This window comes from Melanotaenia boesemani, chromosome 22, assembly GCF_017639745.1.
Source record: "Melanotaenia boesemani isolate fMelBoe1 chromosome 22, fMelBoe1.pri, whole genome shotgun sequence".
Classification (NCBI taxonomy): Eukaryota; Metazoa; Chordata; class Actinopteri; order Atheriniformes; family Melanotaeniidae; genus Melanotaenia; species Melanotaenia boesemani.
The window spans coordinates 17,453,548-17,467,658 of record NC_055703.1 but is presented as its reverse complement, the minus strand read 5'-3'; the positions used below and the strand labels follow the sequence as shown (position 1 = coordinate 17,467,658).

Below are 14,111 nucleotides of genomic sequence, written 5' to 3'. Positions count from 1 at the left end.
GCTGAAGCTATCAAATGATAATATGGGTAAGGATTTTCCACCATTTTGTCATTTACACAACATGAAATCATAAAAGAGTCTGAAAATTGGAAAAATCTCTTTCTGCCTGGAACACGACTGAAAACTTTTTTTCAGCACTGCATTAAATAGCAAAGTAGCTGTTGCGGAAACACTTCTCAGGGAACAAAAACTAAAGTTAATTTCTACATTCACAAGTTAAAAATGTACCATTGAAATAAATTAATAAATCTTTACCAACAGCATCTCCAAGATTCTTTGAGATTGACTGAGGCAAAGTTGAGAAATAATGGACTCACAAGCTTATTATCAGTGCACAGCTCAAATGGAACTTGCACCCTGACAAACTGCAGCATCCTTCTATGATACTCTCATTACAAGTTTAAAGGGTATCAGGTGGCAAAAAGGTTCAAAGTGGCCATCCTTTGACGCCTACAGAACACGTCTCTGGTGCTGATCAGGTCACAGAGAATCTACCAGCTGTTGTTGAACTTCTCCTCAATGGATGAAAAGAAATTAAGGAAGAATGACTAAAAGTATATTCAAAATTCCCTCAGTAAACCTATGACCTATGACCTCTCTGGATGCTAAGGAATTCACAAAGATCAGTTGAAAATAAATAAATAAATACAATAAAAATAAACTAAATAAATAAAACTATTCCCTCTGTCATCAGACAGATAATTACTATATATCTCCAGTAAAAGAAACGATTAAAAGAAAAAGCTGAGGTAGGAGAAAAGGGAGACGGGGAGCTCTGGACGGTCACAGCGAACAGTCTGCTACGGATGACTCTTTAAACCGTCCACTGACGTCATATATTTTGACAGAGGGACTGGCAGCGGGAGAAGAAGAAGAATGGAGCGGATGTACCCAGTGTGAAGGATGTCCACTATAATGTCACCGGTTTACTCTCGCTGCTACATATCCGCACAATGATAAACGCTGCTGCTGGAGCGGTAGCCCGCCGGATGCCGTCGGTGGCCCGGCGGAGCAGCTGCTGGATACAGTGGTGCCAGGCGGCTCTGCTTGGCGTGTCAGCGCTGGTTATCATCGCCGAACGGAGCGCTCGTAAGTGGGCACAGAATTCCACGCGCTAGCGGGATGCTAGCTTATTAGTGTAGGTGCTAAAACTGAATGTTGTGACAAAATAGCTTGTAAGAATGTGTGGTTTATCGGTGATATTTAAGCTAAAACGAACAGAAAATGCTGTTAGTCTGTCATGTGCTTCATGCTGGAGCTCTTGTCAGCAACAGCCGTAGTTCAGGTAGAAACACAATTTAGAGACGCTGTTACACAGCCATTACCAGTGAACTGGGAAATCTGGTTGGCGCTTGTTAACGCATAGCAGTTCATAATGACTAATGTTTAGCCCGGTTGGACGCTGAACTGGCCGAACTGTGGTCTGAAGACCTCCAGGGGTCATCCACTTGGGTTTCATAGTCAAGGATTATTCAGTTTAATTACTGACCATATTTAATGATAAGATATCTATTGGCTGACATTGACACTTACTCCAACGATGCAGATATTTCGGATTTGTCTTGCACTCTTTCTCACTAAAAGAAAGACATTATAATCAGTATCAGAATATTATTAGCAATGATGTCATTAATAATACATATATGGAGTCTGCATTAAAAGAAACATTGTGCAGCCCAGTGTTATGTCTCCCCAAATAGTGGATCAATGGGGCAAGGTCAGGCTATTAGAAAGATGTATGAATGTGTACAAAGTGTCCCTTTGTCCTCTGGAGGTATACCATTGCCTGAAGATAAAAAAATACTGTGCTGCCTCTTAGATGCGACACTCTGGGTCCTTGACAAGACAGTAATTGCAGTACTATATATATATATATATATATATATATATATATATATATATATATATGAAGGTTCTGTTAAAACCAGGTCTCTTCTTGGTGGATCTCATTAGAAGAGACTTACATTTAAATGAAATTCACCCGAGATTCCATTGGTCTCTTCTGTTGTGAACATATCCTCACAGATTTAGTGGTTTTATCAATTCATGCATTCCTTAAAAGACATCATAACTTTTTGAAAACTCAAACCAATCCAAAACACCATATTTAATAATCAAACAATGCATACCTACATTAATTTTGATCTGCATGTCTCTTGTCTGTGTGTACACTAGTGATCTACTGTATAGGGTTTTACCTTTGGAACGAAGAGACGCAGTGGGCTGGCCTCACACTCGGCCTCTTCCTTCCAGGGACAGCAGTTCAGCTGCTTAGTGTCAAATGGTACTATGATGATGGTGATGACAGGCGATGTTACCTCTCTGTCATACATATTCTACACTTGGGCATCTTCAAAAGGTAAGATCTTTGTAATTCCAGATAGGTATATTAGGATTTATGATGCAAGCATTTTGCTTGAAATAAAGTGATTTTGTGCTTAATGCATTTCAGAGTTGAGAGGAAAATTTATTTTCACGCTATTCTGTCATTGTATGTTGAGGTTATTCCAGCTCTGCTGTTTGTCTCCATCCTCTGGCAGGTTGTGGGACTGCATGAGGTGTGTGTTGCATGTGCAGGGCTCAGTGGCTGAACTCGGAGTTGCTGTCATGCAGCAGGCAGATGTTGCTGCCCTTTGGCTGCTGGAGGCCCTTGTCCTTACATTGCCTCAGAGTCTGTTGCAAGCATATGTTGTGGTGTCCACTGATGTGGGCATCATGTCACCAGGTAAACTTCAGATGGATTATTGGTTCCATATGATGTTTGGGACATGTTAGCATTCGCAAACAATGTTTGAACAAGATTTAAAGTCTAATTTCAAATGCTTTGCTTCTGTTTTACCCTCAGTGGCCTATTGCTGCGGCTTATGTGTGCTGTCTATTTCCTGGGCCCTGGTGCTGTACAGCCGAGCCTGCTGTCTAATAAGACCGGGCCACTTGGCTATGCCCCCAGCAGCCCTGTTGTGCCAGCTGGTGTGGAGAGCAGGCATGCTGGGTGCCAGGGTGACCTGCCTCATGTTTTTTGCCAGAGTCTTCAACTGGTGGGTCTGTGGAGTAGCAGGTGAGCACTGAATATGTTTATTGCTGCTTATGGGCTCAGCTTTTAATGTATAATGATTACCCTAATACTTATAAAGTGTAAAATCAAAGATTCTAATGTTATTTATGCCTTAGAATCAATAATTCATGTAATTATTCTCAGAGCACTGCAGTATATCTCCTTGATCTAGTCTTGAGTTGCTCCTCTGCATCAATATGATACACTCTGTATGGATCCTGTGTTGCACCTTGCAGTCTATTTTTGTGTTGACCTCCAGGTTTCCACTGGCTCACAGCCTCCTTCTGGCTGGTATCACAGCAACCAGACATCTGCACTGGCCCCTGGTGTTGGCGTACCTTTAATGGCATCCTGGGGCTTGTTCACGTCTTCCTCTTCCTCAACGTCAAGGATGGACCTTCACGCTTTCGCATGGCTAGTTTCTATGCAGTAAGATATGGCTTTCAAACAGTGTACTTGCTCTCCAGCTTGTTTCTTTTTTCAGAATATTGTTTTGAATTTTAATATAGAGCTTTAATTCATCAGCCCACTCGAATGGCAGCAGGCACACACACATAAACATATACATATACAAGCAGATAGTTTGCACTGTCAGCCTCACCTTTATGTCCTCAGCTTTCAGTGACGTAAAACTGTCTACAGATGACTGATGGTGTGACCTTCTCTCATCCTTTAGTTCATGCTAGTAGAGAATGCCACTCTGCTGCTGGCCGCCTCTGACTTCCTGAGCGAAGCATCATGGGACAACATGACCCTTCCCACCACAGTGTTGTGCAGCTTTCTCCTTGGTGAGTCATTCTGTCCACAGTATCTGCACTGAAACAGAAACTTGTCAGAATGTAATACTAATTTGACTAATATGAAGCTGTTTAATAGTTTCTTTGGTATCTGAGTGATAAAACCCCAATAGGGATTAATAAAGGTTAAAACTAGCTCTTGAAAACAACAGGATGACTAATAAAGAGTAATTAAAACGTCGTAATGTTACTACTAATCAGACTGGATCATAGGAAAACAATATTAGATAAGCAGTAAGGTCAGTTCTAAGTAATTTCTCTTGAACTATATGTGTTCATATGACATGAACACAAAGCAAAACTGAAATGGATATAGTGTAATGCATTGTTTTGTGACAGGTGAAACAAACATTTCCAGTGTGATAACATTATTTTCTTCCTGTCCTTGTTCTGCCTAGGGGCCACTTCTTTGGTCCTGTACTACCGTTTCCTTCATCCCAAGTCTACAGAGATCTCCCAGGGTACCAACAGCCACCACATGGGCAGCACATGCATAGAACAAGGGGAGTCCTCCTTCTCTCTCGGGGACAAAAGTCTGCCAGCTGCTATTCAAAACCATGGCAGCTTCTCCCTCTCAGGTGTAGCTGGCTCTCTGCTGGATCACCCAGGAAACTGTGGGGGCCAGCCAAACAGTTCCTGCCCTTGCTACCACCACCACTGGCTCTTGATCCGTCTGGCACTAAAAACGGGAGATCTTAGTAAAATCAACAGAGCTTATGGAGCCGGGGGAGCAGCAGCCATACTAGACATGGAAGAGTACAACCAAGAGTTTAAAAGTAATGAGGGTATCACTATTACAGCTGGAGGCAGTTGTGAGGGTGTCTCCACCTCTGAGTCCCAGGGGAAGGGCCTGGCACCCCTTTCAGACTGCAAAGATGAGTTCCAGAGTGTAAGTGAACCCACATCGACTGAACAACCTGAAGAAGAAGAAGATGACAGTCTGGAGATGGAGAGCCCGATGGAGTCACCCACATCAGATTTCAAACGCAGTTCACCAGAGGGCAAATCTGTGTTTGGGGACAGTCCAGAGCCATATTTCTGCCCTACAGAATCAAGTTCAACCTTATACTTCAGTGCAGATCCCCAGTCTCCCAGCAGCGCCAGTAACCCACGTTTGGACCGGGATACTGGGGGCCTGGAACATGGTGTACGTTTAAACTCCATCCCGAGTGATCCAGCCCTTCACAGAGACGTGCGGGGACTCATGGGTCGCGTCGGACCAAGATACATTTCCACTCCTAAATTGGACTCTGGAGTGTTGGACTCCCCCTCCAGTGTCCTTTATCTTACAGGTCCAAGGAGGCAGCTCATAATGTCCCGCAGAGATGAAGACGATAACTTCTAGCTATCTCGTGACAAAATCAGGGAACACGTTACCCGCAGCTTATCCAACATTAATGTAACACACCAGCTTTATCATCTACTTGCTGTTGTGTGAATAAACACAGGCAGTAGTTTCACCTCTTTATGCCAATATTTATTTAGTCAACAAAGTAAATGCAAATACTAAGACATCTACCCTTCTCAAACCATAAACAATTTTCTAAATGTGTTGCTTATCCCAGATGGCAGACGCACAGATGTGAAACCCTCAGTCGTGTTGCCACTGGACATTAATTTCTTATTGGCCACAGGGCAAGTTTATGGATCTCAGACTGTAGGTCTCTTTCAGCTATGCTGATGCAGCTGGTCATTTGTGTTACTTTCTTTGCAATTATACAACAATACCTAACTTACTAACTTACTCCTAAATTTAACAGTGACTGAAGTCTCTGACCTCTGAATTTTAAATATCTCTGCATAAGCCAGAGCTTTCTGGCTTCTTAAAAGCACAAGTATCTTCTGTATCATATGTCTATTGATGTGATGCTGTGATATTTATTATTTATTTATTTATTTTTATCTAATTTATAATATGAAAAAAAAAACATATCTGCTCCATTCTCATATATATAGCTGTATTTTTTGTATGATGTGAACTGATATTGCTTTGAGCAGGGCTAGTGTATAATCTTGGGAAAACTGTTTGATGTTTTAATTTTATTTACATGTTGACCATGTAATTGCTGAAGTCATTTTGTAATTACTATTACACTGGAAAAGAAAAACTGTCTCAGGCACTGACTTAAAAAAGCTTTCAAATGTCTACTGGGAAACAAAATGAAAATATCCTCTTGAGATATTTGTGGTGGCTTTTTTTCTGTACTCTTGATTCTTTATTGCTTTTTCCAAGGGACAGACTTTTGCTCATTACTGTTCTGAAACAGGGATGAAAGTACTAACAAAGCAGTAACATAATGCCAGGTATTATTTTGCAACCAGGTGACTACTGTATACATTTTAAACTGTGAAGTGCAAGGCCACTGGTGGCTTTAAGTAAGCAATAAACATCCTAAGTGTTGGGGTGATCAGAGTTAATGTGTCTGTGTATTATTTTTTTAACATTCAAGATGTCTTATGTCCAGTGGTTAAGTTAGAGACTTTAAGAAGTAACTGTTCTGTGACATTTGAGTAAAATGATGTAAGTATCTTAAGAAAACAGTACATTTAATATTAATACTAGAAATACACATTGTAGATCATTTCTTTTGTGACTCGTGCTGTTATAAATGATCATGCATGCATTAATGTAGAAGTGTCTTGCTGTTGTAACTTTTCACGCTGTAGCCTTACTGTTACATATGAGGCTGTAACTAATGATAATTTCCATTATGGATTAATCAATTCAGAAAACAGGCTCATCACGCAAAGTCACGCCACCACGTCATAAGTTTGACCAACCAACATCACTATGATAACTTATCAAAATTATCCAAATAAAAAGATAAATATTTTTTTATTTTAAACATGGGAATTTTAAAATCTGATTATTTCATATGAAAATGAACACAAGTTCCCAAATTTTGAAGCATAAAAGTATTTAATTGCCTTCCACTACGGATTACGTCACGGTACACTTCACCTAACTAACTTGCAAATGGCCTCAAGGAAGGTATTTATGGCACTTGCCCTTTAAGACGACGCGCATGCGCAAATCACCGACAAAGTTAAGTTTGTACTTCGTAGCCAGAAATTTTCTGATTTTATAAAATCACAGGGAAAAGTCCATTGAGTTGACATGGCATTTCGCCGAAGAAACAAGAGTTACCCATTTTTCAGCCAGGAATTCTTAATTCAAAACCATGCCGACATCGTCTTCAGTTTGGTGATTTTTATTTTGATTGGATTGATGTTTGAGGTGAGATGGACACTGATTCTTTTTTTCTTCCCTCGACTCACTCAGCTGTTTTAATACTGCAAGTCAGTTGCTCACACACTGATAAAATGAAATCCTACTTGGCAGAAACGATTTAAGTTCCACAAGTGTTTGTTTCCTTGCACCTCAGACATTTTTAACCGTACTGTTTTCTAGGATATGGTGGCGACTTGCGGTAGTTGTACAAGTTTTGTTAACAGCAAATGTTGCTTTGCTCACAAAGTTGCAACACTGATTTAAACTGTCCCATAGAGATGCAGCTTGAAACTGCGAGGGACAGACTTCTCTTTTCACATGTATGTTGCTTAACATGTTACGAATATTAGGCGCCTTGCTATATTATTTGGGATACACATTAGATTCTTCTGTAAAACTTTATACACACACACACACACACACAATATAAATATATATATAGATATATCTATATATCTATATATATATATAGATATAGATATATATATATATCTATATATATATATATGACCATTTCAGAGTATCTTGTTTCTAGCAGTTTTCTGCAACGTTTTAATGCCAAACTTTGTCACCTACAGTTAAGCGCCAAACTTCTAAAGGAAGGAAACGCTTTTATGCATTCAAATTAAAAGCATCACTGTTGCTTTCCATGTGTAGAATAACGATCGGCATAATGAGATTTTATTTTGAAAGACTTTACAGAAACACCTTGTCTTTCTATGTTTAACTTTATACTATTAGTTAACTGCCACGTCTCAATCTCTGAGCCGCTGTTTCTAGCCACTGCGGGTCCAGCATCTCCCAAGACCACTTTGAGCAGACGAGATTTCAACAAACGAGAAGTTTTAAATCAAGAAATCGTTAGTCACACGTGCGCCAGTATACTCCTCGGTCACTGCCAGGACATTAAAAGTTTCAGTCCGGAACTGTTGCTGTGATCACACAGCTGGTCGAGTTGAAAATAAGAAGGGGATTTCCTTCATTTTTCTGGTTTCGTGGGGGGAAAAGGGAACAACAATGCTTCTAGTTAAAAACACGATTGTGGTGACAGTCTGAGTGCACAAAGTAGAACTTTTCACTTGTTGCATCATGGTGGCAAAATATACATACATGAATGCAACATTCCTGCTTCATTCAGCAAGTTTGTGTTTATTTTGCAGTGATCGTCTTTCTCTCATTATTATTATTATTATTATTATTATTATTATTATTATTATTATTATTATTTATTTTAATCATTTATTTATTTATTCTGTTTGATTTTATTAGGCTTTGCATACAGTCTGCATCAGTTGTCCCTGGTCATTTTGGATCTCATTTTAGTTAGTAGTTGTAGTTTAATCTGTAATCAGATTAGATCTGCATTGTTTGCTTTGCTTTAGAACCCTTTTAGTAGTTTAGTAGTTTTAGTAGTAATTTAGTAACCTTACGGTCTTTTTTATATTTGCATGCTTTGTTGTATCTTGTAAATCGTGTGCCTCTCCTTGTGGTTGTTTGCAGCTATTTTGCATAATTGTGGTTGTTTCGTTGGCCGCTAACAAGATGTGTCTCAAGCTGTGCCTCGCCTGCTCAGTTATCCCACCAATGATCAAACATTTTTTTTCCCCTTATCAAATCCAAAATGTAATAATTGAGTAAATTAATAAAATTTTAATAAAATCCTAGCTAGGTTAACATCTTTAGGCCTCTGATCTTGATTTGAATAAACTGTCCAAGAAGTAAAAATCCCTCTTTAGAGAAATTGTTGTTGGGTGGTAACATGCAATCAGCAACAGGTGGTCATAAGCAGGCCATACTTTGTTTATGCAATCACAAATGAGAAAAGGTTAGCATATAACCATTTAATAAATGTCATTGAGCTTAAAATAAAGCTACTCAAAAACATCTGTCACTGCTTCTTAATGCAGTTGCAACTGACCAATTCATGGCAGATGTTTTTCAGCAGCTCCCTTTATAGGAATGAACTCTTTTCACTGCCTTTTCTATCCCCATGTACAAATCTATCCTACACCTACTTGTAGTATTTTATTGATACTTGGTGAGTTTTCTCTTTAACATTCACTGAACTTCATATTTCTTATTCAATTTCCAGACAACGGCAAAGACGGCCATACTGTTCATTCAGCCTCAATACAACATCACAACATTGTCACCAGGTACGAGTTACTAAATTAAGTTTAAACACTTATACCTTTTGTTACTGATGATAGTTAAGTGTCATCCCATTCCTTTTTTGTTCTTACAGTTTAGTTCTGCTGTTGCTGAGTTTTGCATCACTGCACGATTGTCTTTGAATTGTGAATGAACAAACAGTTGATGTTGCTCCAGGATGTTTAACACACTTTGTTCCAGTTCATGCTTTGTCAGTTTTACCCCTCTTATATTTGCTTAGAAGGAGAGGTGACAGAGTATCACTATGGATGGAAGGACTGTGCCACCATCCTCTTCTACTTCTTCATTGCCATCATCCTCCATGCAGTAGTACAAGAGTATCTTCTAGATGTAAGCACCTAATCTTTTACACAAATCAATTTAACCAAATCTAAAATGTTGACTGTATCTTTAGCTTTTAACTGCTCTAAACGTGATGGATACTGAAAGTATGCTGTTGACATGGTAAAGAAACTGCATTCTGAGCACTGAAACCAGGATATGAGCAGTTTCATGGTCATTGCATTCAAATTAATTGAGTGGGACAGTTTGAATCATGCTACATTAAGAAAATTGCTTGGAAGTTTATTTTAAAGACAAAAAAAAGACAGACTTTACCCACTGAGTAAGAAAAGAGAGTGTAGCATCTGGTCCACCTTCAAGTATGGGCGCATAGGTCATTGTTTAGAAATAGGCCAGGGAGGAGGAATGAGGTTTTATTTTAGTACCATCACTATGCTTTCCAAAGTGTTTTGAGCAGAATACATTTTTAAGCAGCAGAAATCGTATCTGCTCTCTCGTCTTTTTTTTTTTAATATATATTTCTCACATGGCTATGCACAAGCAACACAGTAAGTCTTGTCCTACTTTTTAGTGTTACAGTGACACTTCTTCTTTATGCGTGACAATAACACAATCCTTGTCACCCAATTTGACAAGATCTACCGGCAGTCACATGATCTGTTGTTTCCTCATTGTTGCAGAAAGTAAACAGACGGCTTCACCTTTCAAAGAGCAAGAATACCAAGTTCAATGAGTCTGGTCAACTATGTGTGTTTCACTTGGTGTCGAGTGTGTGGAGTTTCTACATCCTCATAACAGTGAGTGAGATTTGACTGCCACACTGTTTTTCAAGTGACCACTTACTTCCTGGTTAAAAAAGAAAATGGCGCACATATTCACACAGAGCAGTGACGGTGTTGTCATTTGTTGCTTTCTCTAATTTCTTCCACACAGGAAGGATACATCCTACATCCCAGTAACCTTTGGGAGAAATATCCTCATGCACAACTCAGGTGAATTTTGATTTTTTTTGTACAGAAAAGCTGCAGATGCGCAAACCTGAGGGGGTAATTTCATTCAATTGCAGGCTGGGCTTGTCAGAACTGGTGGAAAATAGTTTATCAACCCACAAAGTCAACTGAACTATTAATGTTTTGTTTTTAATGTTGCAGAGAACATTGTATTGAGCATTTTTTACAGCGTTAGAATGGCTGCAGGCAAACAGTTTGCATGTTAATAGATGCAAGCACACTGAATTAGGCAAAAGTGCACTTGAGCAGGGCCCAAAATTTCCACATGTGGTGTCGTTTTGTGTTTGTATTGTACTCCTGTTAGGGTGTTACTATTCTATAGCTAAGATTTATTAGAAAATAATTAATCATACTGAGGTGTACTTTTTTCTTCTTTTTCCTAATTGCATTTCTTTCATTTTGATTTTGTGGATCTGTTATTCTTAAAAATAGTCTCTCTAAATTGATGCCAAATGTAGCTGAACATACTTCGATCTGGAGCTGGCGTGTTTTAAGTTTATCTGCCTTTTAATGGATGTCAGGTGGCTAAAAATTCCCAAAACATTTATCATTTCTGATACCGAGAATGATGATTCAAATTTAAAAGAAGTAAAACAATGACTCAACACTGACTTGTGACTTCACAGGGGTAATAAAGTTCAGTCTGAAAGCCTCTTGTTTGACACTTTCTTCTTTTTTTAAATCTCACTCATATGTGGACTTTGCTGCTCTTTATACCATCTTACTCGACTTCTTAAAATAATTGTCAGCTTTTCATGACCTGTACTGTGTCCTGTGTGCACACCATAAATTCATAGCCAGTTTATTTACGTAGATGCTAATTAGACAAATGTTTTTCACAGTGCTTACAGTCTAATAAGACTTCTAAAGAAATATATATGCTATTTAGGAGGCCCTGGAGTTCCCTTTTTAAGGCAGAGGAGATAATTATATAACACAGATTAACACTTTTTTGCTGGAGAAATCATATAATGTTGCTGAGTTGGCGGGTTTGGCATTGCAACATAATCAGAAGACCAGAGTAAGACTCTGTTGCATCACATTGCAATAAATAGTTACTTTTTCTCCCTTGTCTCTCCCTAATTCCTTGTGTGTTTGTCTTTTAGGTTTCAGGTGAAGTTTTTCTACCTCACTCAGCTGGCCTATTGGGTCCATGCCTTGCCAGAGCTCTACTTCCAGAAAGTACGCAAGGTCGGTAGGGAGGCCCTGGGAACTGGAGGAGTTCTGGAGTGTGACTAGATAAACTCTGTTTATATTTCTGCTTTTGGGAGTCTTGTAAAAAATTCTGCATATGCATTAGATAGAGGGAGAAAAAAAACATTTCAAGATGTGATAATCTGGTTCTTGTCCAAATAAAAACTCTCTTTGTTTTTAAGGAGGAGATTCCTCGTCAGCTCCAGTACATCTGCCTTTATCTGCTGCACATCTCTGCGGCCTATTTGTTAAAGTAAGCATCTAAAAGAAAGATCCTTTGATAACTTGTTAATAAATGAAAAAGGTTGTGAAGAATGAAATGGAAAAAATAAAGAAATCTCTTAAGTCAGGTCATGGGACTGAAATCCTCTGCAGCAGCAGCCTCACCTTTCTAATATATGTTAAACTGAAGTTGTTGATCAAGATTTTTTTTATGTCACCTAATCTGTCTTCCTGTTAACCCTTATATCGTATGTAGTTTGAGTCGTGTAGGGCTGGTGCTCCTCTTCCTCCAGTATGTGTCAGAGCTAGGCTTCCACATCGCCAGACTCTTGTACTTTACTGACGAGAACCATCAAAAAATGTAAGTAATTTGACTCTTTGCTGTATTATAAGGTCTTTTTAGCTTTTGACCTGATGTTCCCTTAGTTGACTTCTGTTACCCTCCTGTATCAGGTTTGATCTGTGGGCAGTGAGCTTTGTGTTTACACGGATGGCCACGCTGACCCTCATGTTCCTCTCTGTGGGGTTTGGTTTGTCTCGAGCTGAGAATCAGGTGCTGGACTTGGAGATGGGCAACTTCAACACTGTACTGATAAGGTGAGGCCTGGTGGTGAGAAAAAAAAAGAGAAGAGCAATGTCCAACACCTGTGGATAATGATTAGATGTTTTAGTACTGCCATTACAGTTTACAAACACTATAACAAGTCCTAATTAACACTCTTTGCCAATTTATGTGTCATCATTTTCAAAGTGAATCGCACCAGTGATGAGCTTTGAAGCTGTTGATACAGAAAACGATGCATTTCACATTTAATTCAGTTGGGCTTGTCAATGAACTCATTTGGTTTCATGAAGCCAGCCGCTGTGCCTACTTTTTCTTGTACTCTGTTACAAGTCTGGCTTTTTGATTGATACTTCACATGAAACCGTAAGAGCTTCCTCACCTGTTCGAATGAGTGCAATCAGAAATAATAGCATGGGGTATTTTCTAACACAGCTAAAGTGTTTGCGTCTCAAACAGAATCAGAGAAAATAAGCTGCAAAAACAGTCTTTATGCCCTTGAGACATAACTTCAAACAAATAACAAGGAAATAAGGTGGTTTAATTAATTTGGCACAGATACCAAATTGTTCCAGAACAGCAGTGCAAATCTTTTTGCCTCGGGCTCTTTCAGGATGACTGTTCTACTGCTGGTGTGTTTGATTCAATCTTGGCTACTCTGGAAGTTTATCCGCTTCCAGCTGAGACGCTGGAGGGAATTCAGGCATGAACAGGCTGTTCGGAAGAAGTCTGCCACCAAACAACCCCAACGGCCGCTGAAGAGAGACTCACGTGAGTTTAATTCATCTTGCTGTCATTCACTCTCTTGTAAGTGCAGTAATGGGAGATTTTCTGACCACTCCCTCCTGTCTTTTCTGTTTTTCTAGTTGGTCATCATGAAAACGGAGTTCTTAAAACTGAGAATGGAGTCTCTTCTCGGACAAAGAAGCTTAAATCCCTTTAAGGTGGCACACTGACTGGCCTGAACAGCAAGCTTAGCCCAGGCTAAGGTTTTACATCAGCACAGCAGTGAAGCTGACGGCCACTGGCCTTCCAGCTTCTGACTGAGAACGTCCTGCGATGTTACAGAGATTCAGTTGCTACAGACTTAAGCCTGAATGCTGGAAAATGAAATCCAAGGAATTCCCTTGAGCCCAACAGACATTTACTCTTCTCATTGTATCAGTATTTTTTTTTTCTATTTGATTTTTATTCTACATCCATACAGCCTGCAGTCCCACTTTAAGGCACACCAGTGTATGTGGAGTGATTGAATAGTAAAGTGAGCACGGTGTACAGCATATGTGTTGAATGTGTTGATGCATATCTTCAGACATTAGTACTGTACTGGTTGTAGTGTTGCAGCTCTTGCAATTGAGCTGGATTTGCTTGTTTTCCATTCTGGTCCACTGGAGCAGAAAAGCGTAACTGATGATACGGTATGATATGAGCTAAATGGCAAAAATCTTATCTTGTCACTGTCTCCTTAACAGATTTGCATTAAGTACAGTATGTATGTTGGATGTTATTGCATGCCATTCCATGATTTTTTTTTCCTTTTGTTAATTTCTTTATTAAATAATACAGTTTTCTGAAAAAAGTTGTG

At 39.2% G+C, this 14,111-nt stretch overlaps 2 protein-coding genes across 4 annotated transcripts; both read left to right on the top strand.

The window, feature by feature from the left end:
* Positions 1–833: 833 nt before the first annotated feature.
* On the top strand, positions 834–6,262 carry xkr5a (XK related 5a). Of its 2 annotated transcripts, none has more exons than XM_041976680.1 (7): positions 834–1,089; positions 2,176–2,359; positions 2,541–2,725; positions 2,846–3,058; positions 3,315–3,484; positions 3,732–3,843; positions 4,251–6,262. In XM_041976680.1, exons 1-7 carry the CDS (start codon positions 954–956, stop codon positions 5,195–5,197), a joined length of 1,947 nt encoding a protein of 648 aa, XP_041832614.1. In that variant the 5' UTR covers positions 834–953; the 3' UTR covers positions 5,198–6,262. The 2 variants fall into 2 exon arrangements, with proteins under 2 accessions (XP_041832614.1, XP_041832615.1); XM_041976681.1 differs by having other exon boundaries at positions 1,073–1,138.
* A 614-nt stretch (positions 6,263–6,876) lies between these two features.
* Positions 6,877–14,099, top strand: tram2 (translocation associated membrane protein 2). Of its 2 annotated transcripts, none has more exons than XM_041976452.1 (11): positions 6,877–7,090; positions 9,177–9,240; positions 9,480–9,586; positions 10,219–10,335; positions 10,472–10,530; positions 11,655–11,739; positions 11,925–11,995; positions 12,221–12,325; positions 12,418–12,561; positions 13,140–13,297; positions 13,393–14,099. In XM_041976452.1, the coding sequence occupies exons 1-11, from the start codon at positions 6,971–6,973 to the stop codon at positions 13,467–13,469; spliced, it is 1,107 nt and encodes a 368-aa protein (XP_041832386.1). In that variant the 5' UTR covers positions 6,877–6,970; the 3' UTR covers positions 13,470–14,099. The 2 variants fall into 2 exon arrangements, with proteins under 2 accessions (XP_041832386.1, XP_041832385.1); XM_041976451.1 differs by having other exon boundaries at positions 6,878–7,090; positions 9,477–9,586.
* The last annotated feature ends 12 nt before the right edge of the window (positions 14,100–14,111 follow it).